Here is an 18,104-nt window from a genome sequence, read left to right as displayed (position 1 = left end):
CTAATCCCCTGGTGTTCAATCTGCAGTGTGTCGACTACGACGAGTGTAACGAGCGAGGCATGTGCGGCCCGAACGCCCGCTGTCGGAACACGGTCGGCGGCCACGAGTGCTCCTGCGACGCCGGCTTCGTGGGCGATCCGTACTCGCGCAGCGGCTGCATTGACGTGAACGAGTGCACCCGGGATCCGTGCGGAGCCGGCGCGCTCTGCAAGAACACGCCGGGCAACTACACCTGCCAGTGCCCGCCCGGCTTCCGCGGCGACCCGCTCGTCCAATGTCAGGGTGAGTCCCGGCCCGACCGGCCGCCAAGGTCACTGCCCCGCGCCACTGTCATTAACCGGGCGAGTCCGGAACACCCATAACCCGGCAACTAATGTGAGCCCGCTGCAGTCGTTGCACGGGTCGACTAACGTTCGCCGCCGACCAGCCGTGACCCGTGTCGTGGGAGTGCAGAGGCGGACCACTCGACCGCCTCGCCCTCTGTGCATACTAGCCCCTAACTACCCGGCATTCTCACATCAGCCCGTAACGAGTGCAGTCTAATCATGTAGCCTCACCGGTCACTGTACATACAACATGCACTAAGCGCCCACTGCCCCCGCTAACCCGTAACTCGCTTGTTCACTAAGACCTGGACGAGTGCCTGGAGGGCACGCCGCTGGGCCCGGGCGGCGAGGCTCGGAACGCCAGCTCTCTGTGCGGTGCCGGCGCCATGTGCATGAACACGGCCGGCAGCTACAAGTGCGCCTGTCCGCCCGGCTACACGGGCGACCCCGCCGACGCCTGCTCGGACATCAACGAGTGCGGCCGGCCCATGACCTGCGGCGTGAACGCCGCCTGCCGCAACGAGCCTGGCGGCTTCGCCTGCTTCTGCCCGGAGGGCTTCAGCGGCGACGGCCGCGTCTTCTGCGAGAGTTAGTCACGTCACCGCGGAGGGACCGCGTCGGCCACCGACTGCCGACTCTCCTTCGACGTCCGCTGTCCGTCCGCTAACGCGGCTCTCGTAGGAACTCGACTCCTAAGCTTGCTATGCGCGCGGTGACACGTCCGCTGGCGAGGGGAGGACGGCTCGCTCCAGCCGACTCCCACGGCTTGCTTTCTCCTCCCGGCGGCGCCAACCACCGGGTCTCTTCCGCCAACTCCGCCGGGGCTACTCGAGCGCTACCTTCGCCATCGCCAGTCACTATATTCGCTGCCAAACAATTCCGTCTCCTCTTTCTTGTGCTTTTCTGTCTGATGCTTATGTTTTGACGTCTGCCTGCTCTTGTCTCTGACGCTGTCGTACGCGACGATCCTGTCACCTGGTACGAACTACGAAGCGCCGCTCAAGGACAGCGAAGCAGACCCGGACGTGCCACCGAGCTGCGCATGAACAGACGCCGCTAAGCTGACGATTGACGTGTCCTCTACCCCTTGAAGTATCATCTCGATGACCAGTATGCATGTCGACTGATAGGAACTTTTACTAACGTGTATGCTGAACGACTTTTTCAGACATCCTTCAGGAGTGATGTGTCATTTTCTTCACATTTAGATACCGCGCATGACATCTGTCTACTGTCGAATCGCTGACCTTTGACGTCGACAACCCTGATATTTTGTGTCGTTAATTCAAACATCCAGCTAATTAAAACGTTAAAGATCAGAGATCTCTCATTGAAGGCCGCATTTCCCGAAGGCCCTAGCTTCCTGGTGTAAAAGACGAATACGAGCGTTTTTTGAAGACAATGGCTCCAACAGGGCGAAACTGGGGCGGCTCGGTGACACAGTCTATTCCACAGACATTGACGAGTGTGCCAAGAACCCTTGTGGAGCCAACGCCCGCTGCATTGACACCGTGGGCGCCTTCACGTGCCAGTGTCTGCCCGACTACACCGGCAACCCGTACAAGGGCTGCACAGGTCAGTGTTGATCGTCTCCCGGTCACTTCAGCCGGAACGCACTCCGACAATAGGTACTGGCGGTGTCCCAACGCGTTCAGAGCCACCGACGACCAATCAAAACCGGATGCTGCGGTCGATTTGAATTTCAAATTGGCCCGAGCGAAACTCATTTAGTCTTCCGTCTCATTATTCAGCACCGCAGTGAAGGACGGCCTCATTCTCGTCCCTCGGGAGGCCGTTGTTTTTGGGATAGTCAGCTGATGCTGAGTAAAGACTCGTCACTCGATCGCTACAGTAGACAGCAATAGGCTTCCCACTTCCCAGTTCCCACACAGTGATTCACGCCACCCACTGGTCTCGGTAAAAGGAAACTAACGGGAAAAGAGAAAGGGACACGTCATGCAAAAATGTGACCAGCATAATTTATTGCGGCCTCCAATATTTTTGATTCTATATTCCTGTTTTTTCAATGCCTGTTTAATTACTAAAATTATGTGATTAGGTACGGGGCGGTGTTTCACGGGACGCTGCTACCACGCTGCTATCAAATTGCGCGAGCTGACGTCACACTTGTGGTAGTGTTGGAGCAATGGGCCTGTTGATGTTTCCATGGAAACCCAATTTGACACGTGTAAAAGCAGCGTGCTGCTATCACCGGTGAAACAGGGCCAAGGTGTAGTAAGTGTTTGTAGTTTACAGTTCATAAGCATTTTGCAAAGTATGTAAAATTTCACGACACCTGGCACATTCTGTAAGAAATGCTGTGAACAAACTTGCAAGCAATGCGATGTTAACACTGAACTCTATAATGGATGTTAACACAAAGCTATGCAAACTGATGCAAACAAGGCTATGGCTGTAAAGCCTGGAAAGTAAGTTTGCAATCAAGAACAATACTGTGCAACCGATATTGCATTTTTATAAAAATTTGTTTAGGTTTAATATTATAATATTCTTATATAAATTGAAAGATGATATTATTTTAATTTATTGAAAATATGAGCTCACTTTGTCTTATTATTGAAAGAAATTAGGGAAATTAGAAGCCAAACAGCAGAAAAGTGTGAAATGCAATTATGACGCGCGAATGACAAAACATCACCAAAACATGATAATATTGAAATATTGAAAACCATCATGCCTTTTAGCAGGGCCAGGGGCCATGTAAGACCTTTTTAGGGAATATGCTAAGTAAAAAAGAGCGTATAAATCCCCGGCATAGCTTAGTTGTTCTAAATAATTTACCGTTTTACATTATTGCACAAAGGTAAGGTAACTAAATTCCGAACGGCAAGGCCACTGGAATTTCATGCTTGTAATCGCAATGCTTTCTTTCAAGTCCCTGGTCTTGTGACAGAAAGTTTGCGCTTTCAACGGTTCTTACCTAACAAGCTTCTGAAAAAAAATAATTTTGCAACTTGTTAACCCGGCACCGCCTGGGCTATTTCCGTACCCACATCAGCCTGGGGGGGGGGTCGGATCCGACCCCCCCTGTTATCTCGAGAACCAATGGTCGTATCGAGCCCCGCGAGGCGGCGTTCGAAAGGTCTCTTCGAGACCTTCCCAAAGCACTCTTAAGATTTTAAGATTGAGGTCAACTTTCGGGTCAAGGTCAGGTCAAAGGTCAAATTCAGGGGTTTTGCATGATTAGGCTTACGGACAGCGGAATCGATAGCTGCTGCTCGAAACTCACCACAAATGACCTCAAAGACCTAGTGAAGGTACCATGTGCGTATGGGGGTCATACTAAGTACGGGTCAAGGTCAGGTCAGGTCACGAAAGGTCACGGTTTTCACTTTCTGCTACATGGGCGTGCAACACATGTTTTATGGCTTATTTTTCACGCCAAAACCGATGGTAATGGTTATATGTGACCCCAAGTCACTGTGCTGGTGATAAGTGTGCATTGAAAGCATAAAAAATCGTTTATACCATACATAACTAAACGAGGGCTAAGAAAAAAAGTCAATTTTTCAACTTTTTATTTTTGACATAAAAATGCACTTTTCTAGACGAGCTTTGTCCCAGGAATCTAGTGGTGCCATTTGTTTTCACATGCGATGTTCAGAAGTGCCTCTAATTCGCGAAAATGCTTATGACGTCACCATGCCCTATGCATGTTGGAGCTATTTTTTACAATTTGGGGGTCAAAAATCAAGATAGAAAGTTGAAATTTGGGACATCTAATGTTCTAATAGAGCTCTATAACATATATTCCTTTTTTTTGGAAATTCTCAAAATTTTGGATTTTATTAGCTGTTTTCCAAAAAATATAGTTTTTTGAATTTTTAGGGATGAAAAACGCATTTTATGGAAAATCCGAGATAGCCATTTTAAAGAACTCGTTGAGCTGCGTCTTTTCATGTCCTTAATTTGCAATTTGCTTAAAACCTCGATTTTTAGCGATTTTTTAAACATTTACCATTTTTTGACTGAAAACGCCATGTAGTTACATCACCAAAATCGATATATCTCAGAAATTTTTGAAAAATTTTTCTTAAAAATTGCACAGGAGACGTCAAATTGATGGGGGAGAAGGTATGCCAAGTTTCAAGTTGATAGCGCAAGCGGTTCATGAGTTATTCAAGAAAAACGGAGGGGGGGGGTCGGATCCGACCCCCCCCCCCAGGCGGTCGCGGGTTAACTCAAAATACGTGCTGGGAGGTTTCGTGAATTTCAAACACTGGTTATTATTTCTGGTAAAGTCAGGTTTTTTTCTTTGTAATTCAAATTACTAACTTAAACTTTTGTGACCTTATATGAACTCACTGCACATTTAGCCTAAGAACAAGGTGCAAGGACATAAGTGGAAGGTAAAGAACGCAACGTAAAGGTAGGGCATCTTCGACCCATATCAGCGATTTGCCAGGATAATGAATATCACCGCGTTGGCATCCCGCTGGCCTGGAGTGGGTGATGGGGTGGAGGGGGAGGGGAGGGAATCCGTTGGGGAGCGGTCCAGCCGCATTGGCACCCACGGCGCGGCCTCGCGCCACACCGTAATTGGTCCGATCCGGCCGGCCGCCCGCAGCCGGCCCTGTCACCTCCCGGAAAACTGACCGCCGCCCCCGACCGCAGACATCAACGAGTGCGTCGTGTACGGCAAGCCGTGCGGCGACTACGCCATCTGCAAGAACACCGAGCCGGGATACTCGTGCCGGTGCCCGCAGGGCTACCAGGCCAACCCGACCCCGGCCGTCGCCTGCGAACAGGTCAGTCAACGAGCACACAGACATCCAGAACATTCCGGACTGCAACTTCGGCAGACAGCACTGCAAAGCTAATGTTCATTGTTCAGTCAATGACGCTACGTTCACCGTTAAACTACAACAAGGTTATGTAATTAGATTTAGCTCTGAAAAGCTCTCTCTTGTGTCGCCCACGGCGACCTAAGACCGTTGATACTGGGCAGTGGGCAGCTGATGGACGGGTAGGTAGATGGAAGGCTCCGATGTTATCAGTCCCGGTGGCCAGCGGCCCCCGGGACGGGCGAGGTCAGCTGTCGGGTCACCTGCCAGCGACACGGGGCGCGGTTCAGAAAGGGAGGCCACACCACACAGGGAGGTCGGGTTACATGCAGTGCTGTGGCGCCATTAGTAACCCGTGCGGAGTCACGCAGGATAGTGTAATTCATCTGACCGTTATAATGAAGAGCACCGCACTGACACATGGCTTTAACGAGGTGGTTCCGATGAGCACGTAGAATAAAGGTGAATCACTAAAGCTTCAGATGGTTAGCTAAGCGTGTCATACCCACTTGCGACAACACGGAATCTCTTTAGATGCATGACATTTCATCATTTATCACAAGACCACAAAAACACCAGCCAGAAACTTATGGGCGCTCCTTATCCCCGAGTTTTACCGCCACTATAAAAACGTCAATCCCTCCATCAGTTATCGAGTGGGATTAACGGTACCTCGCTTGCTGACAGGTTGACGTCAAGATCCTCTGCAAATCCAACTTCGACTGTGTCAACAACGCCGAGTGCAAGGAGGGCCAGTGCTTCTGCAAGAGCGGCTTCGAGGAGCGCGGCACAACATGTGTGGACGTCGACGAATGCGCCAAGTCGCCGTGCGGGGCCAACTCGCACTGCGTCAACGTGCCGGGCAGCTACCGGTGCGAGTGCGACGCCGGCTTCATCGGCAATCCGCCGAGCACGCCGTGCAGAGGTGAGTTCCCGCTCCGGCGGCCCCAGCTGCGGACGGCCCTGACACCGAGAGCCGATCGCGGACCGGCATACACCACCGCGCCACGTCGACTTTCACGGCACGGATGCGGGTCGTCGGGCCACGGGGGCGGGGTGTGACGGGGCGGGGTGGGGAGGGAGGGATACGGAGGAGAGGGAGGGTAGCAACTGGCGATACGGAGGCGGCAGCATGCGAACTGCTTCTATTGAGCTGTCTCGGGTGTCTCGAGATGGCAAAACGGTAGTTGTATTCGGGTCAGCTGCCACCGAAATCTGACGGGATGACATCATAATTCCCGGACGGGGAGCCCTATCAATAGCCATGACGACGACGGCGGGATTGGCGCCCGATGACGCGGGCAGCACGGCGCGGCCGGCAACGGCACGTCCGCGCCGAGCCGCCTGTCGGCCAGTGAAAGTCGGCCGCGGCGCCTGACACAGTGCTCCAGAACGGGGTGGCCGGCGGCGCGGCGACCCTGACCGGCCGCCGGCCACCGGCAATGTCCCGCAGACCAGGACGAGTGCGCCGGCGAGCCGTTCCCGTGCGGCGGCGGCGCGCAGTGCGCCAACACGCCGGGCGGGTTCCGCTGCCAGTGTCCGGCGCACCTCGCCGGCGACCCGCTCGTGCTCTGCTCCTGTGAGTGTGGCGTCACCACAGTGCGTCACGACCGCACCCGCTCGTCACGAGCCGCGCCGCCCGGGCACGACACGCACCACCGGGCAGCGATAGTGTAGCGCGCACCCGCCACCGACCGGCCCGCCGCGAGCGCCTGATGCAGCGACGCCTCTTCGACCTTCTGTCCCCCTGGCTGGCAAAAACCAGCATCTGTCTTGACAATCGTGGCTCAGCTATCGATCAGGGCAGATAGTCATGTTGCACGAACTCTGCTAATGACGATGACGGAATCAGTACTGACGATGATTTGCAGGGACGAAGCGGCCGATCCACAGACAGTGTTTGACGTTGTGTTGGTGGTGGGTTTCTAACGTAGACAGATTTAATACTTGTGTGACCTTGGAGCTGCGGGTGCCGCATAAAACGTTATGTACCTGCACCCTTCTGACGATAAACTGTGTATGAATCTTTCGAGTTTGAAGGCCTGACGCCATCTAATCCGAACAGACGGATGTTTTTACCCGACGCTAGGCGATATAAATCTACCAGACATACCGCAGTTGCTAAGTCGGTGTCGGCTTCTTCCACCAAACGCGCCGGGTTTAAACATATCCGTCTGCTCTGCCTTACCGCTTCACTGAGCTTCTCTTACCGACCGTTAAACTGACTGTGACGTAACGTGACCTGAACTGACCCGAACTGACCTCAGCTGACCTAAACCGACCCGACTTGACCCGACGGCCAACTGCTTACAGCGCGTGACGGTAGATGCGCCTGTGACAGCATTCCGTGGAAGGCTATCCCGGCCCAGCCGCCCCGCGGCGGTCGAGGGTACGGTCGTGGTAAGACATCTACCTTCTACTGGCTATACCTATCTTACCTTCCTTCTATTACCTTCTCTGTGAATGCGCCATGTCAAAGACTGACTTGGCATCCAAAAGTCTAGACCATTTTCGACTTCTTCATTTTCGACTGGTCATTCTGTTCTCGACGTCAAAAACTTTCTGTTCATGCTCCCTGAAATTTTAAGCAATCTCACTTCATGCCTCAATCTGCATATCACTCTATCTAAACGTTTGTCCCGCACACCTTTCAATGTAGCGTGTTTGCGACACGCCGCACACGCCTTCTCGTCTCTCTGTCTCGCTATCCTATACGTCAGACGACCCACTGTGTGTTGCGGCTGGTCCGCATGTGTGACGCTCGACCCGACCTGCCGTGACGCTCCGGTGACGGACGCCGGATCCCCGGCCGTCACGCGACGTGACGATAGCGAGGATAGGAGCGGACGCTGCACGAGTCGAACTCCTCACGCACTCCGCACCTCCATATATAGACTGGCCGCCACGACCACGAATGACCTCACCATATCTAGAAATAAACGTGCCAGAGGTTCACTGTAGTCATACTTCACTCGTAGTCACTGGGACATCCCAACACTTTTTCAAGTCCCCTATAAATTCAAATGTGTAGGCAAAGACTAGCTCGATAAATAGGCATGAGACGCTTACCATAAACAACTCATGAAAATATCTCGACAGGGTTTGTCGATAAATAGAAGTCGAAACTTAACAAATACTTATCTACTCATGAAACTTATCCTCCCAATCGCTTTAAAAATTCTAACCTAAACCGCTGTTAACATACCCCTCCAAACTAGACTCTTTTCCCCGACCTTTGGCAAATATAGACCCGCCTGACCTGACCCCACCGCCCGCAGCGCCATGCGACGGTATGGAGTGTGGCCCGCACGCCAAGTGCAAGCCCGACGGCCTGGAGGCGCTGTGTATCTGCGACGACGGCTGGACGTACGACCCCGTCAACGTCAAGGCCGGCTGCGTGGGTGAGTGTGAGAGCGCGGCTGGGAGGTAGCCACTGTGCAGCGGCCACCCGCCGGCCGCTCCGCCGAGAGACCGGTGAAATCCAACCGGATTCCGACAGTTTTACGGGGGCCGTGAGAGAAACGGCGCCTACTTACCGATGAAATCAGTCAATTTGCAGGTGTGACATTCCGAGGATGGTGACGCTTCGAAATTGAACATTTATTCATCTAGAAAAAAAAACATTTTAAGGAAACTTAGCCAGGCTGGGCGATCACGTGTCTTACAAAGGATGTACTGAGATGACGCTCTGTTTTCGGCAGATGTGAACGAGTGTGACCCGGCGCTGGGGCCGTCCGGTATGTGCGGCGAGGGAGCCGTGTGCACCAACACTGCCGGCAGCTACAGCTGCGCCTGCAAGCCGGGCTACTCGGGCAACCCGCAGGTCAAGTGTGTCGGTGAGTACCGTACTTCATCGAGGATAAACCTCATCCGACAGGTGGTGATGACATCTGGCATACCCGGCTTCCTGTTCACTGAATGTTGAACAAGTGTGCGAGGCCTAACAAGGCGAAAACATTTACGTTAGTAGTTAAGCAAAGGTATAACGATCAGCGTGATGTAATTTACAGAATTCGCTTTTGTAACTTTTTAAAAGTTAATTCGATCCACCGTTGTCACTGGATGGTTCACAGCGGGAGCCCTAGGCCAATTACCATTGTGCCGCTCTCGTGAAATTTAGTGTCCTTGGGAACGGCCGAGCCGGCGACGTTCCGTATTGTTCGTGCTGGGAAGGCCATTTGGAAACAATAAGGTTCCATTCGACACCGGGACAATTACAGTCCTAATTGACATCCCAACTTCAAAATATTCCCGCCGGATGCTCCGAATAAAACCCAAGCAGTTTACATAAAAACAGTATCGACTCACGATGGCGTGCTCTTCGAGAGACTAGCTGCGTATCAAAATATCCGGCCCCTCTGGTGACCCATCGTTTGCACCATGGCTCGCGCCAGCGGCCGACCGTGGTCAGTTGCAGGGCAGGCCGGCCAACGGGGCCGCGGTGTCCGCCGGACACCTGAGAACCGGTCCATTACCAAGGTCACCGGCCACCATCGGGCCGATAAAAAGTGAAATGATCGCCGCATGCCCGGCCGGCGGACACCTGCATACATCGGCGCTGCTCAGCAGAGCTCATGACTCGGGCGACTCTCCCGGAGAGCTGGGCTGCACGCTCGAGGCTGCACGCATTCTACGCATACCTCTCTCACTGAGCACGACCCCACTCCCGCAGCTGTGTACACGCCCCTAACCAGCCGACATTTCACAGACGTGGACGAGTGTCGGCGGCCGGGCGCCTGCGGCACCGGCGCCCTCTGCACCAACACCCCTGGCGGCTACAAGTGCTCGTGCCCTGAGGGGACCGAGCCGGCGCCGGACGCGCAGACCCTCTGCGTGGCGCTCATCACCTGCACCGGCGACGATGAGTGTCCCGGAAACTCCATGTGCGACCCGGCCGGACAGTGTCTCTGCCCCGAGCCCAACGTTGGAAACGACTGCAGACGTGAGTGGCGTGCCCTGGGTCCCGGCTCGTGGGGCAATATGGCTGTTGTTGCTGGTTTTTGCCTTAGTGACGGCTGAAAGAATGTGGTTACAAGCCGATAATGGTACCGGATCATGCACGTTGTTTTTGTGCTCCTGTTACTTCATTCGACCTGTTAAACCAGTCGGTACTGCCGAAGAGCCATTCATATGTGACGTTACGTTCGACCTGACCTTCTACCGCTCCCACCCACAGACCCGTGCGAGGACGTCTTCTGCGGCCCGAACGCCGAGTGCATGCTCATCAACGGCCTGCCGAAGTGCATGTGCGCCTCGGGCTTCACTGGCGGCGCGCTGAGCGGCTGCGTGGACATTGACGAGTGCGCCGGCTCGCCGTGCGCGCCCGGCGCCGTCTGCCGCAACAGCCGCGGCAGCTTCGTCTGCGAGTGTCCCAGCGGCTCCGAGGGCGACCCGTACCGCCAGGGCTGCATCGAGTCCAAGGAGGGCTCGTGCGGCCCGCAGCACCCGTGCCCGCCCAACGAGGACTGTGTCCGCGACGAGGGCGTCGGCAGTGACGTCTGCGTCTGCATGCGCGGCTACCGACGCGACGGCGCCTTCGGCAAGTGCGTCGACATCGACGAGTGCACGGACACCGCCGCGTCGGCGGCCGGCGTGTGTGGCGCCAACGCCATCTGCACCAACAAGCCCGGCACCTACGACTGCACCTGTCCGCCCGGGTTCGCCGGAAACGCCTTCTCCAGCTGCGAGCCGCGTGAGTTGGGTGTGCAATGGCCGGGCCAATGGAGCCAGGTGTCTGAGCGCGGGACGGGACGGCTGGCAGTCGAGTGGAGTGACGGCGCACTCGACAGATGCCGCAAAAACTGGACGATGAGTAATCGTTGCAAAAGATGGCTTCGATGCGGACCGAGCACTTCGTACTATTGCACAATCAAAGCTCACAACTAATTGCTAGGTCACTGTCGAGATTTGATAAATCGTACGACAGATAACAATGAAAACCAGCCGTAACAAGGCAGTTTTTATCTACGTGCTACTAATGCGAGGCACACTTTGCGCAAACGACTAAAATATTTTGCTCATTCGCAAAATTTCACACCTGTTTCCCTTGCAAGTCTGTAAGACCACTTAGCTCGACATAGCTTTCCCCTGTAATCCTCACGAATGTCATGTAACGATTAATATCGTCTCTCGCAGAATCGAAGAGCGGCTGCCTGCCTCCGTTCAAGCTGATCGGCGGGGTGTGCGCACTGGGCCGGTGCTCGGGCGCCAAGGGCTGTGGACCTGGAGCGCGCTGCGTTCAGCTGGGCCGCCAGAGCTACTGCGTCTGCGACCAGGGCCACGTCGCTCAGCCCGACGGAACCTGCCAGGGTGAGTAGGGTTTACGTGGCGAGGAATATGTTGTAAGGCACGTGAATGGCCTCCGGTGACACCTATACTCGAACGAGCTAACCTGTCGTATTATCGGGTGGAGGAGCATTGCATGCACGATTTATGGTTCGCCTTTGAATTATGACGAAATACCGTAGGCTATTGGCTTCGGTTAGGTATTTTCATCATAAAACCAACGAGTTGGTAATTATGCATCACCCTGACGATTAGAAGCACGTAGGCGGGTGTTTTTTAGGCTTATCAAGGAGCCGAGGGCAAGCTGAGTGGTGGTATTTCCAAAGACGTTCATCCACTGACGTCACTCGCGTCGTTTCGTGTTACAGACGTAGACGAGTGCTCGGAGCCGACCTCGGACGGACGCCCGCCATGCGGTGTCGGCGCCGACTGTATCAACCTGGTCGGCTCGTTCGAGTGCGCGTGCCCCGAGGGCAGCTCGGGTAACCCCTACAGCGGCTGCACGGCCAACAAGGTCCAGTGCGGCCGCGACAGCGACTGCGGCCAGAACGAGAAGTGCGTGCAGCCGGGCCAGTGCGTCTGCCCGCCGCCCTACTACTCCGATACAGAGGACGGCAACAGGTGCAAGAGTGAGTATTCCACACTGTTCTGCACTGTCATTCAGCCATGTTTACTGTCATGCATCACAGCTGAGTTATTCCTGGAGTTGAAAGGTTGTTGAACTATCGAGGTAGTTATCCCGAGAATCGTGAATGAGGCATTACGATAACGCACGACTGATAGCGATCGGTGCATTACACTGCAGCAGCACTGGAGGCCGCGCTGACGGGCGTTTTCGGCGTTCACAGGTCCGTGCCAGCGGTTCCCGTGCGGCGTGAACGCGCGCTGCACTCCGTCTGACCCACCAAAGTGTCTCTGCGACGCCGGCTACTCGGGCAACCCGTACGAGGGCTGCCGGGACCAGGACGAGTGCCGCGACAACCCGTGCGCTCCCGGCGCCAGCTGCATCAACGAGAAGGGAAACTTCAAGTGTATCTGCCCGGCCGGAACACAGGGCGACCCCTTCGTGGGCGGCTGCACGGGCGCCGCCTCTGGCTGCGCGTCCGACAACGACTGCGACGGAAAGCTGGCCTGCGTGAGCGGAGAGTGCCGCAACCCGTGCGAGCAGCTGCCGTGCGGTGCCAACGCCGTCTGCGAGCCCGAGGGCCACGCCGCCTGGTGTCGCTGCCTGCCCGGCTTCAAGAAGGCCGACGGCTCCAACGACTGCGTCTCAGGTGAGGGATCGGTGACACCATCGCCTCGCTCTTTTGTCAAAATGGAATATGCATAATGGGTTAATTTGTAAAGAAATGCCATTAGGAAAAGTTGCATCGCATAATGCTCGGCATAAAAGATCGCCCCTTTCTCACATATCGTTTCTTCTTTCCAGAGTGTGACGGCTACTTGTGCGGTGACAATGCCGAGTGCATCGTCTCCGCTGACGGCCCCACCTGCAAGTGTCTGGAGGGGTACAACGGCAACCCGTTCCCGGGTGGCGCCTGCTCGCCGGACGTCTGCTCGCCGCGCAACCCGTGCCAGGGCTCAGAGGTGTGCGTCTCCTCGCGCTGCAAGGTGCGCTGTGAGGGTGTCACCTGCGGCATCGGCGCCAAGTGTGACAAGAACACCAACAAGTGCGCCTGCCTGCCGTTCCACGTCGGCAACCCTGATCTGCTCTGCGTGCCACGTGAGTCAGGGGACGTGACTGCGAGTGGGGACCGATGAGGAATGATGGTCTATTGTGGTATATGACATATGAAGGAACATGCTGTAGTTGCCATAATGTAAATGAATCGAACTTGATGACAGATAGCTTACGGTAAGCCTAGAGATATATGAATGGCCATTGTCTCGACGAACGCTTGTCCTCAGATCACCGTTAACAATGTCTATGCTGTTCCATCATGCCCATTGTCTGACTGATGCGATCATTGTGCGTGTGGCGGTGCACGCTGACGTTCATCGACCCTCCCTTTCTATCCGCAGCCACCCTTCCGCCAATGTGCGAGCCCGCCTGCGCCAAGAACGCCCACTGCGAGTACGGCCAGCCCAACAAGTGTGTCTGCAACCAAGGCACTTCCGGCAACCCGTACGAGGGCTGCGGCGCCTCGGCGCGCACCTGCAGCACTGCCTCGTGCGGAAAGGGCGCCACGTGCAAGGAGGGCGGCGGCCGCGTGGACTGCGTGTGCCCGGCTGGCTACCGCGGAAACCCGTACGTCGAGTGCACAGATGTCGACGAGTGCATGGGCAACTCGTGCGGCATGAACGCCCTCTGCATCAACACACCCGGCTCGTACGACTGCCGCTGCAAGCAGGGCTTCCAGGGCAATCCGTTCCTGATGTGCATGCCGCCGAGCTCGACCAGAACCGACTGCGCCAGCAACCCGGATAACTGCCAGTGCTCCGGCTCCAACGCCTGCCCCACCGGGTGAGTAGCGTGCCAGAGCTGGTAGAGTAAATGCCGGATCAGAATTCAGATGCGTTTAGCATCAGTCATACATCACATACCTAGCCAGCGGCATAGTCCGTCTGCAGCATCATAATAGGCACAGTTGGTAGGGAAGCTGAATTAGCATAGACATGGGCATTCACAACCTTTTCATGACTCTTTCGCTCGCTTTTGCAGATACAAGTGCAGCTCAGGCAAGTGCGTGAACCTGTGCGCTGGCGTGGCGTGCGGACCGAACGCTGTGTGTAGTGGAGGCAAGTGCTCGTGCCGCGCTGGCTACGAAGGAGACGCGTCCGACCCCAAGGTGGGCTGCTCCACTGGCGGCTGCCTGAACGACCTCTACTGCCGCGACGACGAGATCTGTCTGCCGGCGGCCGGCGGCCAGCGCCGTTGCGTCAGCGCCTGCTCCAAGCTCTCCTGCGGCTCCAACGCCTACTGCGTCACCGAAAACCACCGGTCGAGTTGTCTCTGCAAGGACGGCTTCAGCGGCGACCCGAGCAACCCGCGCGTCGGCTGCCAGCCCACCACGCCTGTCGACCAGTGCAAGACGTCCCGGGACTGCCCCAAGGATCGGTCCGTCTGCACCCTGGGAGAGAGCGGTCAGAAGCAGTGTCTCGACCCGTGCAGCACCTTCTTCTGCGACCAGAACGAGGTGTGCTCGGTGCGCAGATCGCGTCCTGTCTGCCTCTGCCGTGACGGCTTCAAGAAGAACCCGCGCACCAACCGCTGCGAGAGTCCCGGAGTGCCTGAGTGCGCCAGCTCCGACGACTGTCCGGTCACGCACGCCTGCCTGGCGGACGCCCTCAAGGTGAAGAAGTGTGCTCCGGTGTGCGAGCGCACCCAGTGCTCGCCCAACTCGCAGTGCGTGGCGGTCAACCACCGCGCCTCCTGCCAGTGCGTCAGCGGCTTCTACGGCAACCCTAACGACCGGGCCGGCTGCAAGCCGCTGTCCCGCAACACCTGCTCCTCGGACGCCGAGTGTCCCGAGACGGAAGCCTGTCGGGACGCCGACGGCGGCCGCCAGTGCGTCTCCGTCTGTGCCAGCCTGCGCTGCGGCCCTGGCGCTGTGTGCGTGACCAACAATCACGTGGCACAGTGTCAGTGCCCGCCGGGCAAGTATGTGGGCAACCCGAACGACCTGGAGGAGGGCTGCCGCGCCGTCGGCTGCCTGGGCAACTCGGACTGTCTGGCCACGCAGGCTTGCAACCAGCTCGACTACCAGTGCTACGACGTGTGCCGCGACGCCTGCGGAGCGCACGCCGTCTGTCTGGCGGCCAACCACGCGCCAGTCTGCTCGTGCCGGCCCGGCTACAGCCCGAATCCGACCGCCGAGACTGACTGCGCGTCCGTCGACCTGTGCGCCGACAAGCCGTGTCACTCGTCCGCCAAGTGCATCAACAAGCCCGGCTCGTACTCGTGCTTCTGCCCGCCGCGTCAGATCGGTGACCCGTACACCACGGGCTGCCACCCGGAGGGCCAGTGCCCCGGCGGAGACGCCGACTGTCCGCCCGACTCGGTGTGCCGCCGCGGCCGCTGCGCCGACCCGTGCCAGGGCGCCTGCGGCCAGAACGCCCAGTGCAACGTGGTGCAGCGGAAGGCGCAGTGCAGCTGCCCGGCCGGCTTCCAGGGCAACCCGGAGCCGGAGCAGGGCTGCGTGCGCGCCGTGGTCCGCTGCAGCGGCGACGCCCAGTGTCCGGACGGAGTCTGCATCAGCGGGCAGTGCAGAGGTGAGCCACACATAAATCGCCCTGAGCACCGGGGAGACGGGTGAGGGGGAGGGATACGCTAATTACGCTGGTTTCATATTTGTCACCAATGTCACACATATTTCTTGCGCTTATCCTCAGTTGGAAAACTCACTAGCAGTGCCACATCCGAGGAGTGACGAGAGTCTGACCGACCGTTATGTTTTCAGCCGTGTGCTCTCGCAGCAGCGAGTGTGCCAGTGGCGAGCGTTGCGTGAGGAACCGCTGCGTTCTGCCCTGCCTGTCGAGCACTCAGTGCCCCAAGGACCAGACCTGTGACGGTGGCTTCTGCTCACTGGGATGCAGCACCAACGGAGACTGTCCCGCGGCGGATGCTTGTGTCAACAGCAAGTGCCAAGGTGCGTATAATAGACGTTACATATAGCAACATGGCATGAAAAGCAAAGAGGCTACGCTTGCAGTATCGATTTTCTGTATGATCAAACTGACATTCGAAGTGAATATCGTTGACCTTTATAAGGTGCGAATAACATACGAATAATTTATCGTCTTATGAGCCACCACTTCTAACCAATTTTACCTGGGATATTGCAGACCCGTGCAAGACTGACGGTGCTTGTGGCGCGAACGCCCTTTGCACAGTCAAGGAGCACCGGCCGCAGTGCACCTGCCCGGAGGGATTCACCCCGAACCCGACACCGCAGCAGGGTTGTATGCGCACCCCGACCGTCTGCCAGAGCGCGAGGGACTGCCCAAGCGGCCTGCGCTGCCGCGACGGCGCCTGTCGCAAGGGCTGCCGCGGAAGCGCCGACTGCGCCCAGGGTGAGCGGTGCACCAGCTTCATGTGTGCCACCGTCTGCTACCAGGACAACAACTGTCTGTTCGGCGAGGTGTGCGTGGACGGCGCGTGCCGGTCCGGCTGCCGCTCGGCCGCCGACTGCGGCACCGGGCAGACCTGCACCAACGGACAGTGTGCCTGCGCGCCCGGCTACGTCGCCGACGACGACGACTGCGAGGACGTCGACGAATGCGAGAACCGACCCTGCCACCCGACCGCCACCTGCCTCAACCTGCCCGGCTCGTTCAAGTGCGTCTGCCCTGAGGGTACGGCCGGTAACCCGCTGGCTAGTCCCGGCTGCGGCTCGCCGAGCGAGTGCGACTCCAACACCAACTGCGCCGGGAACCTGGCCTGCACGGAGGCGGGCGGCCGACGCCGCTGCACCGATCCGTGCACGGACGCCGTCTGTGGCGCCGGCGCCGAGTGCCGCGTGGTGAACCACGAGCCCGTGTGCCGGTGCCCGTCTGGCTACCAGGGCGACCCGACCGACCGCGCCGTCGGCTGTTTCCGGCCGCAGTGCAGCAAGGACACCGACTGCCCGGCCGACCGGCTCTGCGACGACTTCCGCTGCGTCAACCCGTGTGACTTCGTCCGCTCCTGCGGCCGTGGCAACTGCCAGGTGCAGGACCACCAGGCTGTCTGCTTCTGCAGCCCCGGCTTCGAGCAGGGCGCCGACGGACTCTGCGTGGACATCGACGAATGTCGCGCCAGCCCGTGCCACCGCTCGGCCGAGTGTCGCAACACGCTCAGCTCCTTCACCTGTGTCTGCCCGCCCGGAACGGTCGGAGATCCCATCACCGACGGCTGCAGGCGGCCCGGAGAATGTCAGGCCGACTCGGATTGCCCACCTGCGGCAGCCTGCAAGCAGGGCCGCTGCCAGAACCCGTGCGAGTCGGCTCGGGCGTGCGGCAAGGGCGCTGAGTGCACCACAGTCGCACACCGCCCCGTCTGCTCCTGCCCGCCGCAAACCACCGGTAACCCGCGCACTGGCTGCACTCCGTTCGAGTGCATCGACAGCGCCGACTGCGCCGCTGCGCAGACCTGCGTGCGCAACAAGTGCGTGGACCCGTGCAGCCAGCTGAACGTGTGCGGCGCTAACGCTGACTGCACCGTGGTCGACCACCAGTCCATCTGCAGCTGCCAGCCGGGCTACACCGGCGAGGCTCGGCTGGGCTGCACGAGGGTGCTGCGCTGCAGCAGTGACGACCAGTGCCCTCAGGCGCAGCGGTGCACAGGCGGCGTGTGCGCTGACCAGTGCCGCTCGCGGAGGGACTGCCTGCAGGGCCAGCTCTGCCTGGAGGGCACGTGCCGACCGACCTGCGCCGCCGACACCGAGTGTCCCCAGTACCACAGCTGCGTCAACCAGATCTGCGTGCAGGAGGTGCGCTGTCGCGCCGACACTGACTGCGGAGCCGAGGAGCGCTGTCGCACCAACGCCTACGGCCAGGCCGAGTGTCAGGGCGTGTGCAGCGGTCTCGTGCTCTGCGGACGCAATGCCGAGTGCCAGGCCAAGAACCGCGAGGTGGTCTGCGTCTGCAAGCCCGGCTTCCGCGGTGATCCACAAGACGAAAAGACCGGATGCAGCCCTGTTGAGTGCGAGAAGAACACCGACTGCCAGCAGAACCAAGTCTGCGACAACTACAAATGTGTTGGTGAGTA

General features: G+C 57.6%; 1 protein-coding gene across 1 annotated transcript in view; it reads left to right on the top strand.

The window, feature by feature from the left end:
* LOC122379269 overlaps nucleotides 1–18,104 on the top strand; it is a 147,939-nt gene that overhangs the window by 35,736 nt on the left and 94,099 nt on the right. The window contains exons 8-24 of the mRNA XM_043361308.1: nucleotides 27–282; nucleotides 630–914; nucleotides 1,782–1,901; nucleotides 4,962–5,095; nucleotides 5,819–6,056; nucleotides 8,410–8,532; nucleotides 8,833–8,967; nucleotides 9,840–10,073; nucleotides 10,308–10,823; nucleotides 11,267–11,440; nucleotides 11,785–12,045; nucleotides 12,265–12,690; nucleotides 12,846–13,139; nucleotides 13,439–13,880; nucleotides 14,079–15,628; nucleotides 15,817–16,005; nucleotides 16,202–18,097. Of these exons, the coding sequence (XP_043217243.1) occupies nucleotides 27–282; nucleotides 630–914; nucleotides 1,782–1,901; nucleotides 4,962–5,095; nucleotides 5,819–6,056; nucleotides 8,410–8,532; nucleotides 8,833–8,967; nucleotides 9,840–10,073; nucleotides 10,308–10,823; nucleotides 11,267–11,440; nucleotides 11,785–12,045; nucleotides 12,265–12,690; nucleotides 12,846–13,139; nucleotides 13,439–13,880; nucleotides 14,079–15,628; nucleotides 15,817–16,005; nucleotides 16,202–18,097 (7,273 nt within the window). The remainder of the gene's footprint in view (nucleotides 1–26; nucleotides 283–629; nucleotides 915–1,781; nucleotides 1,902–4,961; nucleotides 5,096–5,818; nucleotides 6,057–8,409; nucleotides 8,533–8,832; nucleotides 8,968–9,839; nucleotides 10,074–10,307; nucleotides 10,824–11,266; nucleotides 11,441–11,784; nucleotides 12,046–12,264; nucleotides 12,691–12,845; nucleotides 13,140–13,438; nucleotides 13,881–14,078; nucleotides 15,629–15,816; nucleotides 16,006–16,201; nucleotides 18,098–18,104) is intronic.

Source organism: Amphibalanus amphitrite, unplaced genomic scaffold (assembly GCF_019059575.1).
Source record: "Amphibalanus amphitrite isolate SeventyFive unplaced genomic scaffold, NRLGWU_Aamphi_draft 000074F_arrow, whole genome shotgun sequence".
NCBI classification, from domain to species: Eukaryota; Metazoa; Arthropoda; class Thecostraca; order Balanomorpha; family Balanidae; genus Amphibalanus; species Amphibalanus amphitrite.
This window is presented reverse-complemented; position numbering and strand designations above follow the sequence as displayed.